Source organism: Pimephales promelas, chromosome 19, assembly GCF_988280905.1.
Source record: "Pimephales promelas chromosome 19, fPimPro1.hap1.1, whole genome shotgun sequence".
Taxonomy (NCBI): Eukaryota; Metazoa; Chordata; class Actinopteri; order Cypriniformes; family Leuciscidae; genus Pimephales; species Pimephales promelas.
The window spans coordinates 2,895,434-2,919,629 of record NC_142787.1 but is presented as its reverse complement, the minus strand read 5'-3'; the positions used below and the strand labels follow the sequence as shown (position 1 = coordinate 2,919,629).

The 24,196-nt window shown below is 38.5% G+C and overlaps 1 protein-coding gene across 1 annotated transcript in view; it reads left to right on the top strand.

Moving 5' to 3' along the window:
* Positions 1-24,196, top strand: part of stk32a (serine/threonine kinase 32A) — an 82,104-nt gene that overhangs the window by 36,309 nt on the left and 21,599 nt on the right. Inside the window, exons 5-6 of the mRNA XM_039687924.2 lie at positions 550-723; positions 13,298-13,335. Of these exons, the coding sequence (XP_039543858.2) occupies positions 550-723; positions 13,298-13,335 (212 nt within the window). The remainder of the gene's footprint in view (positions 1-549; positions 724-13,297; positions 13,336-24,196) is intronic.

The following is a 24,196-nucleotide window of genomic DNA, read 5'->3' as shown; positions in this document are numbered from 1 at the left end:
TTATACATATTTAAACAAGAATAAATATTTAAATGATGGCCGTAATACAATGTTGTTCATCATGTTTATATTGTACTCTAACATCTACAAAAGAGACGATCAATTCACTGCCCTGAGAATGATGCACTGATTTCTGTGACCATCGAATTCTGTGACCGCAGTAGGCGCACTTATCACAGTATTCGGTGTAACAGCGCCTATAGCGATCTGTCATGTGTCAAAACAACATCTATTGTTTGAATTTCATGATGAAATTGACAAAATTTGAAAGCTCACTCTGAGTCACTGAGCACAAAGCATAGTGTGATTATTGGATGCTAGGCAGCAGGCGCACTACACATATTCTTTTGTGAAGTTTTGTTCAAAAGACAAATTGGTATTGTCAACCCAGCAGACAATACTGTCAAAACACTGCATCGATGATTTCAGTCCTTCAAAACGAGAATTCATTTTTGGCCGCATATTTGGCCTTTGAAATTAGGCCGTGTAAAAATAAAAAAATTAAATCTGGATTTCAAAGATAACGCTGTCATAATGTGTCTAATGCAGGTACTCATTTCAAGACGAAGAGGACATGTTCATGGTAGTTGACCTGCTGCTGGGAGGAGACCTGCGTTATCATCTACAACAGAATGTGCACTTTACAGAGAGCACTGTGAAGCACTATGTGTGTGAAATCGCCCTGGCTTTGCACTACCTGCGCAACAAACACATCATCCACAGGTAATGACTGCATAAAGGTTTTGCACACACACAAACAGGCAAAATGGTATGGACAAATGACTCAAATATACACGAATGCAAAGATATTAGTCAGATGCTGATACTGTTCTTTATGTTGCCTTGTGTGGCCTAATTTGCTTATAATGACAACAGAGCTGTTGAGTAAATATTGCGACATAAATTACACACCGTCATGCCTCATTAAGGAATTTTGAAGCAGCTGTGTTTTTTTTTTTTAAATCACATTAGTTGCCTTCAGGTTGTTGAATAGTACTGTATTGTATTAGTAGAGATTGTGGCAGTTCTTTCCACTCTTCAAATGTGAGGTCTGGCTTGTACGTTTTTGTTTGGATGCTTTTAACTGAGTAACATTTTACAGTACCCATGCTTTAATTTTATCCTGTAAAGTCTGACATTTGAAACAATAGTCTGTGTATATATACACTCACCTAAAGGATTATTAGGAACACCATACCAATACTGTGTTTGACCCCCTTTCGCCTTCAGAACTGCCTTAATTATACATGGCATTGATTCAACAAGGTGCTGAAAGCATTCTTTAGAAATGTTGGCCCATATTGATAGGATAGCATCTTGCAGTTGATGGAGATTTGTGGGATGCACATCCAGGGAACGAAGCTCCCATTCCACCACATCCCAAAGATGCTCTATTGGGTTGAGATCTGGTGACTGTGGGGGCCATTTTAGTACAGTGAACTCATTGTCATGTTCAAGAAACCATTTTGAAATGATTCAAGTTTTGTGACATGGTGCATTATCCTGCTGGAAGTAGCCATCAGAGGATGGGGAGATGGTGACCATAAAGGGATGGACATGTTCAGAAACAATGCTCAGGTAGGCCGTGGCATTTAAACGATGCCCAATTGGCACTAAGGGGCCTAAAGTGTGCCAAGAAAACATCCCCCACACCATAACACCACCACCACCAGCCTGCACAGTGGTAACAAGGCATGATGGATCCATGTTCTCATTCTGTTTACGCCAAATTCTGACTCTACCATCTGAATGACTCAACAGAAATCGAGACTCATCAGACCAGGCAACATTTTTCCAGTCTTCAACTGTCCAATTTTGGTGAGCTCTTGCAAATTGTAGCCTCTTTTTCCTATTTGTAGTGGAGATGAGTGGTACCCGGTGGGGTCTTCTGCTGTTGTAGCCCATCCGCCTCAAGGTTGTGTGTGTTGTGGCTTCACAAATGCTTTGCTGCACACCTCGGTTGTAACGAGTGGTTATTTCAGTCAAAGTTGCTCTTCTATCAGCTTGAATCAGTCGGCCCATTCTCCTCTGACCTCTAGCATCAACAAGGCATTTTCGCCCACAGGACTGCCGCATACTGGATGTTTTTCCCTTTTCACACCATTCTTTGTAAACCCTAGAAATGGTTGTGCATGAAAATCCCAGTAACTGAGCAGATTGTGAAATACTCAGACCGGCCCGTCTGGCACCAACAAGATCGTTAGATCGCTTAGATTGTCAAAATAGGTCCTGTCTATAGTGTCTGTTGCTTCTTTGAAATCCAGAGAGGAGAAGTGGTTAGTGGCAGGAAAGGGTGCAGAGACCACAGAGGAAAAGTGTGTAGGAAATAGAGAATTCAGTGGCAAAGGAGGATTCAGTGGTGAGCATGAAGGCAGAGTGACAGAGAACAGGACAAAACAGTGGTCAGAAAGGTATAGTGGAGCAACAAGATGATTATCAATCGTACCTTTGCATGTGAAGATGAGATCTAGCTCTTCGCCTGCTTTGTGTATCGCAGCGTTGCGCTGGTCGAGCAAGGCTAGAAGAGTACACTCTAAAAAATGCTGGGTTGTTTCAACCCAAATTTGGGTCAAATGTGGACAAACCCAAATGTTGGGTTAAAAATGCAAATAAAAAATGTACAGTTGAACGTGAAAGTTGAAGTTGGGTTAAAATTTGAAATTTTTAACCCACCATTTGGGTTTGTCCATATTTTAGCCAAATTTGGGTTGAAACAACCCAACATTGTTTAGAGTGTAAGGGAATCATTTGCTTGAGGTCACCAAGAACTACCAGCGGCGTGTCATCTTCCGAAAAAGAAAACAGTAGCACATCCAACTCTTCCAGAAATTTGCCTAGTTGAATGACCTGGTGGGTGGTAGATGACAATAAGATAAAGTTTGGCAGGATTAGTAACAGTGATATCATAATATTCATAGAAGAGAGATGAGAGAACTTCCAGCTGTCGGAAATGAGTAGACCTGTCCCCACGTGGGGGAAAGTGATGTCAGAGGGCTAAAGGAGTGGCAGGAGTGGTTCTCTGCTGAGATCTATGTTTCAGTCAGAGCCAAAACATTACGTTTTGACTGACAGGCAAAAGCAGAAATGAAGTCAGCTTTGTTGACAGCCGATTGACATTTCCATATCCCGACGGATAGGGTATCAGGCTGGTGGCAATTGAACGTATGTATCTTGGAGTGTCCTTCTGTATGCAGAGGTGCTTGAATGTCTGTCTGCCATGGACAACAGAGATGAACTGATGCCAGATGAGTATTACTAGGGAATATAAAAGTAAAAAAGGGGATACTTAGTTCAGTGTGCAATGCCTTGCTCAGTGGACTCGTGCAGGGAGACTCGCAGATCTTTTCCTGAGCTCTTTCTTTACATCTATTTCTTGACGTACTACTGTATATACAGTGGGGCCAAAAAGTATTTAGTCAGCCACTGATTGTGCAAGTTCTCAAGTTCTCGAGGTCTGTAATTTTCATCATAGGTACACTTCAACTATGAGAGACAAAATGAGCAGAAAAAAAATCCAGGAAATCACATTGTAGGATTTTTAAAGAATTTATTTGTAAATTAAGGTGGAAAATAAGTATTTGGTCACCCACAAACCAGCAATATTTCTGGCTCTCTCAAACCTGTAACTTCTTCTTTAAGCAGCTCTTCTGTCCTCCACTCGTTCCCTGTATTATTGGCACCTGTTTGAACCCGTTATCTGTATAAAAGACATCTGTCCACAGCCTCAAACAACTCCAAACTCAACCATGGCCAAGACCAAAGATCTGTCGAAGGACACCAGGAAGAAAACTGTAGACCTGCACCAGACTGGGAGTGAATCTACAATAGGCGAGCAGCTTGGTGAGAAAAAATCAGCTGTGGGAGCAATTTTAAGAAAATGGAAGACATACAAGACCACTGATAATCTCCACTCCACACAAGATCTCATCCCGTGGGGTCAAAATGATCATGAGAACGGTGAGCAAAAATCCCAGAACTACACGGAGGGACCTGATGAATGACCTGCAGAGATCTGGACCAAAGTAACAAAGGCTAACATCAGTAACACACTACACCGAGAGGGACTCGAATCCTGCAGTGCCAGGCGTGTCCCCCTGCTTTAGCCAGTACATGTCCAGGCTCATCTGAAGTCTGCCAGAGAGCATATGGATGATCCAGAAGAGGATCGGGAGAATATCACGTGGTCAAAATAGGACTTTTTGGTAAAAACTCAACTCGTCGTGTTTGGAGGAAGAAGAATGCAGAGTTGCATCCCTTGAACACCATACCTACTGTGAAGCATGTGGGAGTTTGGGGCTGATTTTCTGCAAAGGGGACAGGAAAACTGATCCCCCGTGTTGAGGGAAGAATGAACGGGGTCATGTATCGTGAGATTTTAAGCCAAAACCTCCTTTCATCAGTGAGAGCCTTGAAGATGAAACGTGGCTGGATCTTCCAGCATGACAATGATCCCAAACACACCGCCCGGGCAACGAAGGAGTGGCTCCGTAATAAGTATTTGAAGGTCCTGGAGTGGCCTAGCCAGTCTCCAGACCCCAACCCCATAGAAAATTTGTGGAGTCCGTGTTGCCCAGCGACAGCCCCGAAACATCACCGCTCTCGAGGAGATCTGCATAGAGGAATGGGCCAAAACACCAGCTACAGTATGTGCAAACCTGCTGAAGACTCACAGGAAACTTTGACCTCTGTCATCGCCAATAAAGGTTATGTTACAAAGTATTGAGTTTAACTTTTGTTATTGACCAAATACTTATTTTCCACCTTAATTTACAAATAAATTCTTTGGATTTTTTTTTTCCATTTTGTCTCTCATAGTTGAATTGTACCTATGATGAAAATTACAGACCTCTCTCATTATTAAGTAGGAGAACTTGCACAATCAGTGGCTGACTAAATACTTTTTTACTCCACTGTACACTGAAAAAAATAATATGCTTTATCTAAACAATAAAATTGTGGCAACATATTACAAGCAATATTATTAATTAAATTGTGCAAATTAGAATTAATTAGAATGGTAATTTGATTAACTATTACTCAATTCTAATTTGTTCAATTTAATAAATAATATTGCTTGTAATCTGTTGCCACAATTTTATTGATTAGATAAAGCATATTCATTTTTACAGTGTATATATACAGTATATATATACTGTATATACTCCACAGTATAAATAAAATCAGAATATTCACATATCATCTTTTTTATAGACATGAATTATGTTGTCTTAATGGCAGTATAATTTAATACATCTTATAATACAGGGCTCGACATTAAGGACTGCCCAATACCAGTGAAGACCATGTAGTTTTATATTACATTTTATCATTAGTAATTATTGTATTTATTGGTGGTATTGATTTGTTTTTTTGTTCTTGTTTTATTACTGACTATTGCCTTATTAATATTTGTAATGGTTAGTTTGGCTGGTAGTTTTTGTTGTGGTATCAATATTGGAACTGTGGAATATCAATGGTATATAATATCTTGGTGTCATATCCTTATTTATTAGAATACAGGGGTACTGGGTCAAAACCTACGAAAACAATCGTTTTATTTGATTTATTAATTTTTTTTTGTGGTGGGGCAGGCACAAATGTATACCACTAGACTAGACTAACCAGGCCAGTAGAAGAAAATCCTTACTAGAAACAACACAAGTGTTTATCATCACCCTCGAGTGCATTTCCGTCCCTATAATGGAAGATCTCCCCTGAGACGGCATCCCTTGTTCCGCCTGGGCTACAGAAATGAAAACAATACACCCTGTTTTTTATTTTTTTGCTTACAGCTATTTGAATTATTAACACTGGAGTGCTGTTCAATCAACACCATCTTAAGAGACAAGGCTCTTCAAATCAGGATGGAAGGGGTGGATAAGAAAGGCCAAAATTATTAATTGTACTATTCAAATGGGATTAGTTTTCTAAACCGATGTTGCATTACATTTAGGACTGTAGAAAGATTGTTAATCACCCTAAACCCAATAAAATATGGCCTAAGCGTCGGTCTTTGAGTGCCACGAAGAAACACTGAAAGCCTTCTCTCTAGTGCCACTCCGGATTCTTGCGTTCACCATCACCGGTCACTGCTTGAGGGATTTTGGTGTGAGAGAAAACACACATTTAAATGAACATGTTCCTCCCTGCAGGAGGTTTCAAAGGTCAATTTTTCCACAAATATTCCTCTCAAGAGTCCTGTGAATGTCAGAAAAAGGAGCTGAATCTGCATTCCCAACCTAATATTACTGATTATGAATGATTATAAACCCAAATTGTTCTTTCTTAACTGTAAAGACCCCTTGAAATGGCTTGGCAGTTATGCATATTTTTCAGCATTGATGTATTTCATATTAAAACAGGAGGTAGGGGGTTAAGGTTCACTTTTTATTACAGGAGTAGTTCACTTTTAAAAAAAAACTTTGCTGATAATTTACTCACCCCCATGTCATCCAAGATGTCCATGTCATTCTTTCTTCAGTCGAAAAGAAATTAAGGTTTTTGATGAAAACATTCCAGGATTTTTCTCCATATAATGGACTTCAATGGGAACCAAACAGTTCAAGGTCCAAAAGACCTGTTCAAACTGTTCAAAGGGCTTTAAATGATTCCAGACGATGAATAAGGGTCTTATCAAGCGAAACGATCGCTCATTTACAAAATAGACAAAAAACAAAGTTTAAGTTTTATAAGCTCAAATGGTCGCCTTGCTCTGTTAGGGTTAGGATGTGATGCGCGTTCGTGACTCATATGCGAACTTATTTATCAAAATGAACAAATCTTTTCCCGAGTCAACTAGTTAATTTCATTCGTTGAATGAACCAAATGACACGAAAAAAGATTCGTTCATTTTGATGAACGAGTTCGAAAAGGAGAGTCACGAACGCACATCACAGAACACAGCAAGGCGACCATTTGAGCTTATAAAACTTAAACTTTGTTTTTTATTTATTAAATGAGTGATCGTTTCGCTAGATAAGACCCTTATTCATCGTCTGGTGTTGTTTAAAGCCCTTTGAAGCTGCACTGAAACTCTCATTTGGACCTTGAACCGTTGGGTTCCCATTGAAGTCCATTATATGGAGAAAAATCCTGGAATGTTTTCATCAAAAACCTTCATTTCTTTTCGACTGAAGAAAGAAAGACGTGGATATCTTGGATGACATGGGGGTGAGTAAATTATCAGCCATTTTTTTTTTTTTTAAGTGAACTACTCCTTTAAGTAGGCTTTAAATGGAAGTATTGGTAGGCGGTAGCAACAGGTTGGACATTCTAATCATAAAGATTGTATTATTGGACAAAGGTCCAATAAAGAGTAACACATGTCCAGCTTTGTCCAGTAAAGCTCAAAAGCAGCCAACTCTCTTCATCAAACAGATACCCACAAAGCCCTGTTATCGAAGAGCTTGTGTGTCGGGCTCCAGCTGTCCCTCTGTTCCTTCGTATCTAAACAGGGATCTGGTAACCAGGAGGGCAGCTCACTTACAGCCCTCATCATGATATGTGATGTAATGAGGCCATTAGATCCTGCTAATAGGTTGTTGGAGCAGTCATCCGAAAGAAAAGGCCGCTGGATCGGTTTGCCCGGCCCACTGCTCTCAGGGTGGTCAGATAACACTGCCATTGAGCTCTGAGAAAGGTCAGGTGTGTGAGACGTGGAGGAGGAACTCGTGATGACTTCCCATGTCACTCTTTTATTAGGTGATGCCTTCGAATCGACTCCAACTGATAAGTGATGAGTTTTACCTTGATAATGGTGAGGGATGGGACAACCTTTGACAGTTGTTGCTGAAATGTCACCACTTCTCATTAGTGGGCAGAAATAGAAGATGGGTTATCAATGAAGCAGCTGCGTCTGATATTTTAATATCACATATTGTGTGCCTCATTCTGGCAGCAAGTCAATGTAAACTTCAAGTGTGTACACAACCACCCTATTGTAGTAAAAATCAATTCACTCTGTTTGTTATTTTCCCCATAAATCTGAAACAGTGTCTCAAAAATGAGCCGTTCAGGAATGTGATTCAATATGACGTCACTGCGGAACAAGCCCCGCCCATGATTGCATACAGACTCCGCCCTATTCGCTTAGCTCCGCCATGTTTAATTCCTTGCCAGAGCATTCAATTAAGAAATTTATTCTTATTAAATCTGCTAAAGTTATTCAGTCAAGAGCAGGGAGTGATTTTCTGTTTTTCTTTTGTTGTTTGATTCATATTTACAGCATATATAGCAGTAGGTACTGAATATTATAATATTAGCTGATGTGCGCAATATGGCTGCCGTCGCATCGGTTGAGGAGATTCCCCCTTCCATGTATAGCGCTAAAGTGCTATATAAATGTAATGAATTATTGTTATTAATATTATGCTGCTTTCACTTTAATACACAGATGTAATATACACATATGGTTTACGTTCCCAGACATGTGTTAACATGAACTTTGTGTTTTTGACATAATCTTGTGTATTTGATAGTTTACGTGCAATAAGACTTGAAAGACAACTTAGTTTAATACTCACGGGACGCGCCGTCTGCATGCTTCAGATGTGTGCACTCAAAAAACATTCGTTTAAACTGACATGGCTTTAAAACGCATGCAGATAATAAACGTTTAATAATAAAAACTGCAATGTCACATGAGCGTGAGCGCGATAGAGATGACAATCAAAACCAAACGTTTTTTGGCAGAGTATCGGAGACACGAGCTGTACAGGCTCCGCCCTCTTCTGGAAAAGGAGCTCATTTGCATTTAAAGGTACATGCAAGAAAACAATTATCATTTTTGTGTAACTTTGGCACTATGTGCTATGTTTATGTTTGGTAAGAATAAGAGAAATCATTAGACAAACTAACTACTCTGCTAAAATTACTTTTTGACAGACACAGTTGAGAACCTCTGCACTTTATTTAAAATACTATGTAACTAAATATTTGGCTACACTTTACTCTAAGGTGACATAGTGACATTGTACTCACTCAAATAAGTATTCAGTAATATTAATGAACCACATGGACTTATAGAGAGCCTAAGTCCCTCTCATCCGCTTCCGGCTCATGGGACCTTATTTCGGAAAAAATATGAATGGTAGTCAATGGCGAGAGACAACTTATCTTTTTATTCCGTCTGAGCTGTGCCCTGAATTACACATATGATGTTTGTCAATTTAAAAGATAATTCTGAAAGTCAAAAACGTCACAGTTTGTCATAAAACAGAAGAGTAACATTTAGTTTTATGTGAAAATCGCTCTGTGAACTACATCCCAGGAAGCGAAACAACGAGCGAGATCCGCTGCTCGTGTGTGTGCAGTCTACAAAACACCCAGGTATGACGGCGTAACGTTACGATTATAACGTAAGACTGTTGAAACAATGACAGACATTAGCCTCAGTAAAGTTAGCTTCATTCATTGAGAGAAAATGTGCGCCTTTGGGGTTTGTAGTCTTTGTAATTACGTATTTTCACAGTCTTATACCTCAACGGTTTTAACATCAAACTGCGACTTTCTTTACTTTAAAATGTATCTTTTAAATTGACAAACATCATATGTGTCCCATGGTGGTCGACCAAAAGGATAGGGACTTAGGCTCTCTATAGAGTTACGGTTAGGGTTTGGTTTAGGGTTAGTTGTACTTATGCAGTATTTACTGTTATTACTATAGTAACTACACGTAGTAACGTATTGCTACGTCACGTTAATATATAAAGTGTTACCAAATATTAATCCTAAGAATTAATATTCTGTCACCCTCATGTTGGGCCACACTCAAATAGCATTATTTCAAGCTTCGTAAAAGTGGTCCATCCATTCGACCATGTAGATATGTGTGAGGAACAGATTGAAATGTATGTATTTACTTTACTGCTATAACTCCCCTCCAGTGGGCCACAGAGTGCAAGAGTTGGACTTCTGAAGTAAAAATCCCATTATTTTTCTCCATAGGGGAACAGATTTTTAACAATAACTTAACAAACCTTAAAAAAATTAATCTAAATTGATCTAAATTAATCTATGATATACGCTTTTGTTGAAGCCAGCAGTCGGTATTTGATTTATTTATATATCTTATATTTAAATAATCACATTTAGCAGTGGAATTGTGATGAAAAATGAATTGTTTCTCTATACATAATTAACATCTCTAAATCATTTGTCTTATATTTAGCCTTAGTTTCTATATTTTGGTGCTCCTCAAACGGATGGTCACGGCATGAAAATACTACTAAAACTTAATTTTGGAAAAATATTAGTATTAAAAATCTTTAAATGAACTGGCTTTCTATTAATGCCGTGAATGACAAGCGTCCATGGTCTCCCAGTGACTTACTTTATTGTCAGTTTAGTGTTAAAATCCGCTTGTAGTCAATACTTTTATCCTTTAAACTCATCTTTAAATACCAAAATGACATATTTAAGTTTCGTTTTGTTCTGTTTATGCCTTGAAATATCTTGAATGTAACTCGACACCCTTGCCTCGTTTAGTATGCACGGTTCTATGAATATGCAAATGAGCCCCACCTCCACTCACTCACTCAGCTCAGAGATCCACTGGTTGACGATCACACGTTGATCTGATTGGTTACAAGGCCGTTTGTGACGTCAGCGATTTTTCAGTCTTAGGTTCACTGCAGTTTTAAGCAGAAAATACTCAGCAATGCTGTCGACTTATGAATTTACGCATGGATTGTCATATTAAAGCATATTAAAAACACCACATAAACAATATTAAAACCTGGATTTTCCCCACAGGGGGACATGAAGCTTTTTCAGCTTTGTGATTCTCTTTGTAGACAATATGGTTATACAATCTTTTATAGGCGTATTCACGCTTGAACACACTAAAGTTTGACAACATTATTTTTCAATTCATTACTTCTGTATAGATGTATATATTAAGTTGCTCAAGCAAGTGACAAAACATTTAAACGTATGTTTCTTATGTTAAAATCACTAATATTTAAAGATAAAACGTACAATTGACAAACACAGCCTATTATGCCTTTTCTTTTGCATTTAAATCTTTATATAAGATGTCCTGCGGGTCATAAAGAACTTTATGTTGCTCACGGAGAGACGAGTGCCATCCATTACCCTGCCTTGTTTATCTAAATGTGAGGAAAGATTGTGGTTTTCCTTGCTTAACCCCGGGCAAACCCCCGAATGTTGGCTGTTAAACAGAAAAGTTCAATTATATGCATCTGGAGAAATTACTACATTGCATGTCAATGATCCATGCTCGTTTTATTTATGCGAACAGTCTCTTAAATTCAGCAAAAAATAGACTGTAAACCTGGTGTAATGTGTGCTACTGTAGCACTGTGCAAATGTCAGCTAATTAAACTCAACACATTTGACCTGTCTCACCTGCATAGGCTCACCCGTGAACTTGTGAACTGTCCATAGCATCTCCTACAAAGTTGACGTTAATTAGTCTGTGGATTCCCATAGAAACCTAGTTCACACTAAAGCCGGACCGATTTATCGGCAGGCCAATATTAGGCATTTTCCAAACTATCGGTATCAGCGGTTATAATTGCCAATAAATTAATATTTCAAAAATAAAATAAAAATGGACGAAATACGCTCGAACCATGTCATGAGTGTTGGAGTTGTATAGTTTGTCCACCAGAGGGCACTTTACACAGTCCCTGTTAACCACAAAGCTAGCTAATGCCACTGTAAGACCACTAACGTTAACATTAATGAGCTTTGGTTCCTCTGTTCTGTTGCGACAATAAAAGAAACAAGTTTTTTTTTTTAAATGCATTATCATATTATTTTAGTTAAAACTCATACATAACTACAAATAACTAATGTTAGGGAAATCTGTTAATGTTTTGTTGCGCGTTTATGGAAAAAAAAAATATCGGCCGATATATCCGGATATCGGATTTTAAAACCAACAAATATTTGTATCGGTATTGGCCTTCAAAATCCTTTATTGGTTGGGTTCTAGTTCACGCTACATGATTTTAAGCCTGATTTGCAAATCGTTGAGCTCGCCGATAGGTCAGGGTGTTATCGTGTGCAAATCGCGGGGGATTTGCGAACGATGAACGCTCGCTAATCTATTAGTATGAAAGAGCCAACAACGCATCAAAGACGCTCGCAGACGCGTCGCCGAGCCCGGAAAAATATCTAGCATGCTAAATATATCCACAGCTGTCGCATGACTCATCCTCAGTGATGTCATGAGCTACAGCCAATCAGAGCAAGGCATGGGTTGAGTTCTTTTTCTTTTTTTTGCATTTTTTCTCAGAGCAAAACAGTTTGAAGCACTAGTTTCTGTCCGACGTCCATATTCACGTGTTGTGTTCTTCGTCTTCTTTGCTGGGTATAGAGTGCCGAAGTTACGACGTCACTCTGTAGGCCAAAACGCGGAAGTGGGTTAGCATTTTAGCACTCCCGGTTCCCTCGCCCTAAAGTCCATGGAATTTTTGAATGGGGTTTTTTGATAAATCGCCTGAAATACGGTCTGTGGTGAACAAAGCCTCTAAATATTTTCACGTTTTATCTACGACATAGAATACATCAGCTATAACCGTATTTCTTGCAAAGATTATCTTGATAGACAAAACGTGTAAGGGTCACAACTCTTTGTTAAACACAGATCTTATTTTTTTGCGATTTTCCAAAAGTCTGTGGGGAAAATGCATAGCTTTTCGATCGAGGGAACCCATGCGCCGCTAGCTTCTGAATTGTCCTACAAAGTGACGTCATCACTTCGGCACTCTATTGATGCGCGTGTTGTTTCGCATCATTTCCGGTTAGTTTTTTCGCATTTTTTCGGTTTGTAGACAAGATAGAATCGTTGTTGTCAACTCGTGTAGTGCGTTACCTCCTGTTGCGGATCAATCACGTTGTGTCGTGTGGTGTGAACGGCTCAACAGCTTGAACACTCCTGATTTCACTGAGAGCAAGTCATGTTGTGTGAACCGCACAGTTCAGCCCCGCGTTTTAAAAACATTTAGTGTGAACTAGGCTTTAGTGGAACAATAAGTGTGTTTTGGGTTTGTTGCTTTGAAATGTTCTTGAGCTCTGTTCCAACACTTAAAGAGCTTTCTCACTGCCTACATAGGGAGCTTCCTAAATGTAATATATCCTCATATTGCTGGACTGGAATGCTCTACAACTCACCAACACACACCACACAAATGAGGCATGAGTGCCTCTTCACTTTACAACTGACGTTAATGTAATGCTTTACTTGTTTTCCGCTGTGTCCAGATGAATTGTTAGTGTGAAAAGTCAACAGAACATTTGTTCTAACTACATTTTATTTATTTGTTCACAGAGACATTAAGCCAGACAACATTTTACTGGACGAACACGGTAAGCCCCACAGATACTATACATTACCATCACACTAGTGCTTCTTGTTAAGACGAGCATTACTAGAACTGTTGCTCAGTTTGACTTTGCCCTTCAGAGGTATCTTTCATGTCTTGAGGAGAGGCGTTAAAACAAAACCCCATAGAATTAGAGTTCATTAAAGGAAAAACCACAGCCATATAGGCCCTGTTTAAGGGAGATTACACCTGGTGTTTTAATCGGTCTCTTTTGTCCACTTTCAACCTGGTTTCTTCGAGGGGAGGGTCTATGGGTTATGTACCAAACCTGCAGTTCATCAGGTAATCAGCAGCTGTCCACACACACTATACCGTAAATTGCGCGTATTTAAACGCGCTATTGAATGGGCCTCCACCTCTCGCTGCTGATGCTATGACTGTTTGAATTGATCCTGATGCCAATAATTGTAATGTAGCGAGGAGTTTAAAGGATTAGTTCACTTTTCAAAAAACTTTTGCTGATAATATACTCACCCCCATGTCATCCAAGATGTCCATGTCTTTCTTTCTTCAGTCGAAAAGAAATTCAGGTTTTTAATCCATATAATGGACTTCAGTGGGAACCAAACGGTTCAAGGTCCAAATGAAACTTTCAGTGCAAACTGCAAACTTGTTCAAAGGGCTTTAAACGATTCCAGACGATAAAGAAGGGTCTTATCAGGTGAAACAATCGCTCATTTTTAAAAAAAAAATAACAAAGTTTAAGTTTTACCGAATGAACCAAATGACTCGGAAAAAGATTTGTTCATTTTGATGAACGAGTTCGAACAGAAGTGCGTTACAGAACAGAGCAAGGCGAGCGTTTGAGCTTATAAAACTTAAGCTTTGTTATTTATTTATTAAATGAGCGACCGTTTTGCTTGATAAGACCCTTATTCATCGTCTGGAATCGTTTAAAGCCCTTTGAACAAGTTTGCAGTTTTGTGACTGTGGTTTTGTGGTCCAGGGTCACATTTCAGGTTGGTCCCGCCAATGCGCATGTGCAGTTCTAAGTCAATATTAGCAATATTATCACAATATCTTTGCTGACGAAATAAAGTTATAATATTATCGCAATAATATTAAAAGCCTGGCTTAAAGGGATACTCCACTTTTCTTTTTTTTTTTTGGAAATAGGCTCATTTTACAACTCCCCCAGAGTTAAACTGTTTACAAACCGGGGGATTTGTAAAATGAGCCTATTTCCAAAAAAGTGGAGTATCCCTTTAAAAAGACCAATTTCACTCATGTGTCGAGTATGATTGCTGGTTGGTTGCTGCTTTCAAGCGCTCCTGTATACTCTAAAGGGTTTCCATTTACATTATTCACAGCTTTAGGCATAAAGAAAATCAGAGATTTAAGAGATTCATAGTGTAGCAAATAAGCAACAATGACCACACACTTTTCCATTATCCTAGGTTCTGGAAATATTAATCTTCAGTAAAGAGTTCTTCTAAGCCATGAGCTCAATCGCATTGCATGCTTTGTATTGAGTATTTCAAAATTGGTAAAAAAAAATGTTAATTTTTATGCATCTAAATGTACAGTCGTGCTCAAAAGTTTACATACGAATCCGCTGAATGTCCCGCTGTGGTGAAGCTCCAGCTTTTAATGTTTTTTATATGTCTATGTGATGTTTTTAATATTCTTTAAGACAAACCATGTGTAAATTCATAAGTCAACAGCATTACTGAGTATTTTCTCCTTAAATTTATTTTGTTTAAATATCAGATTTTTCCGAATTAATTGCGGTTTACCTTTACCTTCAAAACTAAAAAGTTTTCACCCCCCACTCTTAATGCGTCATGTTTCCTTCTGTTGCATCAGTGAATGTTTGATGTTTTTCAAAGTATGGAAGTATTAGGGAATTGTACACCATATGCAACGAAGAATAGTCTAAAACATCCTTAACTTTATACAAGACCCCAATACTCTTAATAAAAACTATGTGAACTTTCCAATTCAATTTCTCATCCAAAATAACACCCAAGAATTTTATCTCATTAACTCTTTCAATATCAGTTCCTTCAATTACTATTCTTACATTTTCATTCTTTTTACGATTACCAAAGATCATGTATTTTGTTTTCTCCCAATTTAAACATAACTTGTTTTTTGTCACACCATTCCTTAATTTTTACCGTTTCTGAACTTATATATTCTGCAATTTCTGGCAGATTATTTCTAGAGTAAAAAATATAAGTATCATCGGCAAACATCAAAAACTGTAATACTTTAGACACTTCACAGAGGTCATTAATAAACAAAATAAAAAGTAATGGACCTAAAACGGACCCTTGTGGAACTCCACATTTTATGTCTTTTAACTCGGATTTTTGACCATTGATTTAAACAAACTGCTGTAACTAGAGCCCGACCGATAAAGGATTCTGAAGGCCGATACCGATACCAATATTTGTTGGTTTTAAAATCCGATATTCCGATATATATCGGCCGATATTTTTTATTTTATTTTTTTCAGGAATGCACAACAAAACACTAACAGATTTCCCTGACATTAGTTATTTGTAGTTATGTATGAGTTTTAATTAAAATAATATGATAATGCATTTTAAAAAGAAATTTGTTTATTTTATTGTCGCAACAGAACAGAGGAACCAAAGCTCATTAATTAATTAACAAAGCTAATTAAATTCCACTGATGATAGTGGCGTTAGCTAGCTTTGTGGTTAGCTAGAATGTGTTGCGCGTTATAAACGAGTGTTGCCAACAGGCCAGGAACGGTGTAGAGTGCCCTCTGGTGGACAAACTTATACACCTCCAACACTCCAACATGACATGGTTCAAGCGTGTTTTATCTATTTTTATTTTATTTTTGAAATATTCATTTATCGGCCATTATAACCGATACCGATAGTTTGTAAAATGCCTATTATCGGTCTGGCTCTAGCTGTAAGCCCATAATATTGGGCTTAATATTAACTATTAACTTATTAACTGCTCAGGACAAACAAGGTACAAAAAACAGCCATGGATCATGCAGGTAACAACAGTAAGAATCATTAAGAATCAAGGGTATGTAAACTTTTGAACAAGGTAATTTTTATAAATTCAGCTATTTTTTTGTCTTGTATACTATATATGTACTATATACAGTATATATAACATATTTCATGTACAATATCTTACTCAGGACAGTACTAAATAAAAAATAACATGATTATAACATTTATATGATCCCTCTTATTCTGTTAAAATAATTGACATTTAGCAGATTCTGTAAGGTGTTTGTAGACTTTTGAGCGCGACTCTAATTTTAGGCTCTTTTTATTGTGCACATTTTAATTTAAACATTTAAACATTTTTGCCTGTGGTATCTGACCCTGCGTCCCAATTTTCATATTATCTGCCCTTGAGTTGTTTCTGATATTAGAATTGGTGAGTCCCGAATTCTTATGTTGATGCACACAACGGCGCTTTGGATGAGGAATTAGTTCAGAACTACATGTCTCCCTTATCCTTATCCGATTCGTGATTAGAAACATCTGAGTCATGCGGTTGTGTGCGGTGTCTCCAGGACTGATTTGAGAATCATTGATCTAGACAAGCATCACCTACCATTCCTGTCCTTCACTATAAGCCCTAAGGTAAACATCTGCTCCTGTGCTGAAGAACATCTCAGAGGAGGTTTTGTGATCTAGGATTGCTTCTGTCTGTACAGATTAATGTCACTGGTCTCAGAGCAGTCATTTCAAATATATTATGAAGACACTATATCATGAAAAGAGCGAACAGTTGCTTTCATCACACAGCACTGAAGGCCTGTGAACACTAAACAGTTATTGTAGCTTTGACACTTACTTTTATGACCCTTATGTATTGCCTCTCCATTTCACACTTGCTCTGAGTGAACTCATTTTTATTTGTATTTGGTTTCTTTTGGTTAATTTAGGGTTGCCAATGATGGCTTGTTTATGTGGGGTTGTGATTTATTTGAATATTTAAATTAGTATTAATTAAATCATTTAAAATCAATATCAGAATGTATATGTACATGTACATGTACTAATTTAGTTTGTGTATATATATATATATATATAGGTGCTCTGGAGAAAACAGTGATGTTACCGAAAGCATCGTTAGCCAAATATGGTCGCAAGTTCCGTCGTTACCAATTGAGTTCAATGGAAGTTGAACCAACTTGCGACCATAGTTGGCTAACGATGCTTTCGGGAAACGCACCCCAGCTCAGTTCATTTCTCATATAATGGTGTCAATGCAGGTAAATCAATAATATTGTTTAATATTAAATGTTATATGTCCCCAACTAAGCAAGCCAAAAGTCAAAGGCGACAGTGGCAAAACAAAACTCCATCGGGTGACAGAATGGATAAAAAAAACTTTTTTCCTAGGGAAGAAAGAGGCTGGAACCGGCGAACATTAAACATACCTTTAATAATAAAATAAACATAAACAAGAGAGTGAAAGAAAAGCAGCAGCTCCTCACTAAAGTAAAGCGGCAGATCTAGTCCTTTCTCATCCTTCACTGTCGTCACTCCTCCTATTATACTTCCCAGACTGATCTCATGAAGTAGCGTGTGTATGACACGCCAATTCGTATTTCCATTTTTGGCGTGCTATCAAGACGCAAAATCGCCTTTCAGCGTGTTAATGAACGCCGTTGACTTAACGTTACTACTGTGTATATAAATATATGACTTACCTCAACCCCGTCCCTAAAATTAACCGTCACTGGGGTTAATGGCATTTATGACTGTTCCCTTACCATCCTAGGGAAAAAAAAGATCGCTCCCCAGATGTAGATTTACATTTTGCTTCGTTTTGAGCGGACATTTGACGGCATGTACAGACACGCGGAATCACTCGGACGTTAATGGCGTAGACATACACGCGGATACACGCGGATAGCTCAAAATGCGTAGAGATAACACGCCACTTGAATTGAAAGTGGCGTGTATGTTTACGCAAAAGTCATGATGTCATGTTGTATTTCCGGAGGTCGTCGGTGGGACTTGAGATTAGTGTGGCGTGCAGGCGACGCTCATATCCTCGCTCCGTTCCCATGGCTTTCGGTCCTCCTCATTCGAGAAGCCGGCAGGAGGAGAAGACGACTCCTCCGCTCCCTCATGGACCACAGCCGCCCCTCAAGAACAAAGGCGGCCGGCAGCGAGTTCGTCCGTGAGCGTTTACACTACAAAACCAATCCGGTCGAATGCGTTTTCAACATCCTCTGGGAGTGGTGGAAAGTGGATGAGCACAAAACATTTTAGACCCGTTTACACCTGTATTTAGAGTCGTCCACTTGTGATCCGATCAACCAAAACGCATCTTAATCTTAATTCCAGGTGTAAACAGGCCCTTAGAGACCAGACCAGAATGCATAGAGATTTGGTAGGGATGCACGATATATCGGCCACATTATCGGTATCGGCCGATATATGATCATTTTTAATGTTATCGTTATCGGCCCAACAAGAACATTTAGCCGATATCTAAAAGCCAATAAATAATGTATTATTTCCTTCATCTGAGGCACTTTAGATGCGCACTGTTCAACATGATGCTTTTAAATTGCTTGAAATATGATTGAAATCACTTTAAAAAGTAAAATCTAGTTAAAGTGCAAAATGTGCAGCGTTTGTCTGTCATATCGGCTACACAGCATTAAAATAAGAACATCATAATTGTGTTTGTATCTTGGCTTTTAAGGAGGAGACTTTTTTTGATAATCAGGCTCTCAAGAATTGTCTAAAAACGTGGATTTAGATTTATCGGCCAATATATCGGTTATCAGCTTTCAAATACAAAGAATTATCGGTTATCAGTATCGGCCAAAATTGTCATATCGGTGCATCCCTAAAATTTGGAGTTGAGTGGGGTTTGACTTTGACAAAATCCCTTTGAGGGAAAGTCATCCCACTCTGTGGCCATATTTGCAATGCCTCTGGGTAACTTTTTTGAACAAACACCTATCTGTTTGACTGGGAAAATATTGAAATCTCAAAAACTGCTCCTTCATGGACCCAGAACCCAGGTGGCCAGCAGTGAGTTTGTCCTTCCCCCCGGCAACTCACTCCAGCACACACATATATATATATATATATATATATATATCCACCAGCTCAAGTGGCCATGGCGACAGACTCTACACAGCCCTGCTCGATGTCATTCAGATCCCCCACAGCGGCGAGGGCTCTTTGACAGCATGTTCCTTATTCCTCATGGGTTTTGGTACCAGTGTTACAAGGTTAGATGTTGTGGGTTGAAAGAGCCATGAACACGCGAATATTTAACAGACTTTAACACATAAATAAACACAAAACGAAAGTAAAGGTGGCAGTCGTCCGTTCTGCATACACATAAACGAAACATACCGTAATGTCCAGGCCTGGTCCTCTCTCATCCTTCACTGTCGTCGCTCCTCCTTTTATGCTTTCGTAGCTCCTCTGTGTGATACGAGGCCGGTGCGGCGCAGGTGACGCTCCTTAGTAATCACGACACCTGGCTCTCTGCCTCGTCCTGCTTGCAGAAATGACACTGCACTCCCCCCCCTCCCCCCATCCACCGGTGGGGCATCATGGCGACCACAGCACCTGGGGGTAAGGACTGATGAGGCAAGAGAAAAGGAGATAGAAGATAAGGACTCGGAGGGACAAAGGCAAGAGAGATGGAAAAAAAATTAAAAATCTGGGTCCGGTTCCCAAAATGCACTGCCATCTGGTGGATTTCCCACAGCACCACAGTCTCATTAGCCCCTTTCACATAGGCTGATCCCGGAAAATTGACACAAAATTGCCAGAGTGCCTTCTGTGTGAACGCAAACACGTCCCGGTGACACTGAAGCTGAGATCGTTCGCCAGCTAGTGGAATGGCAGGTGATGCGCTAGTTTATGATCGAATCAGAAAAAAATACACGAGCATGGTTGAGAGAGAAATCGCAGATCATAAGCAAACTTAAGACGCTGTGAAGACATTACACGTCACACCGATGTCACATGTCTGTGTGTGAACGTGCGCACAAGTTCCGGAAAATCACTGGCAGTGTGAATGAACTAAAATCATACAATCCCGGGACAAATTATCGGTGTATTTCCCGGAATCTCTTTGTGAAAAGGGCTTTTGACTGCTCATCCCCCCTTCCTTCCGGCTTTGTTGATAAGGGAATAATGAGGCGGGACCCGGCGAACGTTGAACATAACTTTAAAAATATCAAAAACATAAACAAAAATAAAGAATATAAATGTATGACCATAAAAATGAATCAATGGTGTAAGAATACTTTAACGCACAATTCTGTGATTTTATGAAGATTCTTTTGAGATGTCCCTTGGAAAATCAAGTAATCATTAAATACAGTGGTATATAAAAATATACCAACTGATACCACCATTGTGGCATTGTAACTCCAAATTACGTTTTATAAAGCACCCTTTCACACAGCAAAGGCATTTTACATCAATGAAGCATTCATACTTCTTGTGACAAAAAGGTTAGTTCACCCACAAATGTAAAATCTGTAATCATTTACTCGCCGTCATGTTGTTTTAACTCAGTATCATGTGCTTTGTTTTGTGGAAAAGAAGATATTTTGAAGAATGTTGGTAACCAAACAGTTTTGGTGACATTGTCTTCCAATGTATGGACAAAAAAACAAACATATTTTAGCCATTTCACAAAATATGCTCTTTTACTTTTCACTGAGTCATACAAGATTGTAAACATTACCAAAGTGAGTAAATGAAGACTGCCTACTGCTGATGAAGCCTATGGCAAAACATCCGATGCTTTTGACTGAAAATCAGCCTTTTAACGCCATCTGCTCGGCTTACAAACACTTGTACACCGTGCTCTTTTGAACCCCTGAAGGGTGTCTGTAAACCGCTGACTCCTGCAGACCTCACGTCTAGGGGAGGTGCTCTCCACAGCTCAGTGGACACATGGGTGTTTATATCCTGAGGAATAAAACATACGTTGCCTCCATTGCTCATACCGCAGTAGTCAAGACCACTCAAACACACAGAGAGAGTTTGAAAACACTGCATTCTGACAAGAAATACAGTTCCAGGGAGGGGAAGAAGAGGAGGAAAAATGCCATTATGCTTCGTTCACGCACAACACATTTTTTAATCATAGATTATAGGGCTTGAATACCATGTCCATATGATGGCTATTAACTGATTATATGTAATCTGGATTACATAATAAAAAGAGTCGAAAAATTAGTTTCACTGTTTCATGGACTCTTAATTTGTCATTCTGTTGTCTTGCTGTGTCTGTGTTCTCTTCCTGTGGTTTAGTTCCTGTTTCCTTGTTTTTATGGCATCTTGTTAGTTTTCTTATGTTATCTGCTTCAAGCCTCATTGTTTGTGGATAATCAAGTCAAGTCAACGCATGACAATTATATAACTTTTAAAATACTTATAATCGGACTACGGTTACATTTTTATTGATTACACGATAGTATTCACAAAATGGCAGTAAATTATTAATAATTTTTTGAGTCTCAATAATTATTCTATTCTGTCTTTAAAATGGTCCTTTCTCAATTCTCAAAAGTCAATTCTGCTACTAAAATAGATAGATAGATAGATAGATAGATAGATAGATAGATAGATAGATAGATAGATAGATAGATAGATAGATAGATAGATAGATAGATAGATCAAGACACAAAACAAAATCAAGCCACAACATAAACAAACCACAACACAACGAAACCAAGACACAACAAAACAAAATCAAGCTACAACAAAACAAAACAAAGCCACAACAAAACAAGATCAAGGCACAACTAAACAAAATCAAGCAACAACAAAAACAAACCACAACACAACAAAACCAAGACACAACAAAACAAAGCTACAACAAAACAAAATCAAGGCACAAAAAACAAAATCTAGGCACAACAAAACAAAATCAAGCAACAACAAAACGAAATCAAGCCACAACAAAAAATCAAGCCACAACAAAACAAAATCTAGGCACAACAAAACGAAATCAAGCCACAACAAAAGGAAATCAAGACACAACAAAACAAAATCAAGCCACAACAAAACAAAATCAAGCCACAACAAAAAAATCAAGCCACAACAAAACAAAATCTAGGCGCAACAAAACGAAATCAAGCCACAACAAAACGAAATCAAGTCACAACAAAAGGAAATCAAGACACAACAAAACGAAATCAAGCCACAACAAAACAATACCAAGCCAAAACAAAACGAAATCAAGCCAAAACAAAACGAAATCAAGCCAAAACAAAACGAAATCAAGCCACAACAAAACAAAATCAAGCCACATCAAAACAAAATCAGGCCACAACAAAACGAAATCAAGCCACAACAAAACGAAATCAAGCCACAACAAAACGAAATCAGGCCACAACAAAACAAAATCAAGCCAAAACAAAACGAAATCAAGCCACAACAAAACAAAATCAAACCAAAAAAAAACCAAATCAAGCCAAAACAAAATGAAATCAAGCCACAACAAAACGAAATCAAGCCACAACAAAACGAAATCAAGCCACAACAAAACGAAATCAAGCCAAAATGAAATCAAGCCACAACAAAACGAAATCAAGCCAGAACAAAACGAAATCAAGCCACAACAAAACAAAATCAAGCCACAACAAAACGAAATCAAGCCACAACAAAACGAAATCAAGCCACAAAACGAAATCAAGCCACAACAAAATGAAATCAAGCCACAACAAAACGAAATCAAGCCACAACAAAACGAAATCAAGCCACAACAAAAAATCAAGCCACAACAAAACGAAATCAAGACACAACAAAACGAAATCAAGACACAACAAAACAATATCAAGCCACAACAAAACAAAATCAAGCCACAACAAAACGAAATCAAGCCACAAAACAATATCAAGCCAAAACAAAACAAAGTCAAGCCACAACAAAAAATCAAGCCACAACAAAACGAAATCAAGACACAACAAAACGAAATCAAGACACAACAAAACAATATCAAGCCACAACAAAACAAAATCAAGCCACAACAAAAAATCAGGCCACAACAAAACTAAATCTAGGCGCAATCTAGGATTGTGGCTTGATTTTGTTTTGTTATGGCTTGATATTGTTTTGTTGTGGCTTATTTCTGTTGTGTTGTGGCCCGGATTTTGTTTTATTGTGGCTTGATATCATTTTGTTGTGACTTATTTCCGTTGTGTTGTGGCTTAATATCGTTTTATTGTGGCTTGATTTCGTTGTGGCTTGATTTTGTTTTGTTGTGGCTTGATATCGTTTTGTTGTGGCTTCTTTCCTTTGTGTTATAGGTATTTTAATAGTCAAAAATAGTAGTTTAACATTCTAATGGACTTCTGATGTTACAAAAGTAGTTACATGCACACACATAACGATTTCTTAATTATATATACATTGCATTAGGAAAGTAATCCAAAATTAGCTGGAATGCTATATTCGATGTCTCAAAAAGACATAATTAACTATGAGGTCCATTGTTGGTGTGTAAATATTGCAGTTCCTGCATGAAGCTGTTTTACATTCACACCAACACTGCACACATCCACAACATCTACTCTCTCTATGATATAGGGACACATATGCATTTTCTTAGATAAAAAGAAAGTCCCATGTTCCCCTCCCTTCTGTGTCTCGTCATACACACTCAGATACACACAAGCATCTGCTCTAGTTTTCTCACAGCCTGTGGCGATGGCAGATCTTCATCAAGGTGAGCGGCTGACTTTGGCCTTCTCACTCCGGTCACTGTTATTTCCTTCGCCGCTCACCACACTTAAAGTCATCTCATTACCAGGAAAGAGTAGAGTAACAGACCCACAAATCAAACCAAGCTGTTTTATCAGGGCAGAAAGGAAGGAGTAAATTCTGGAAGGTGTT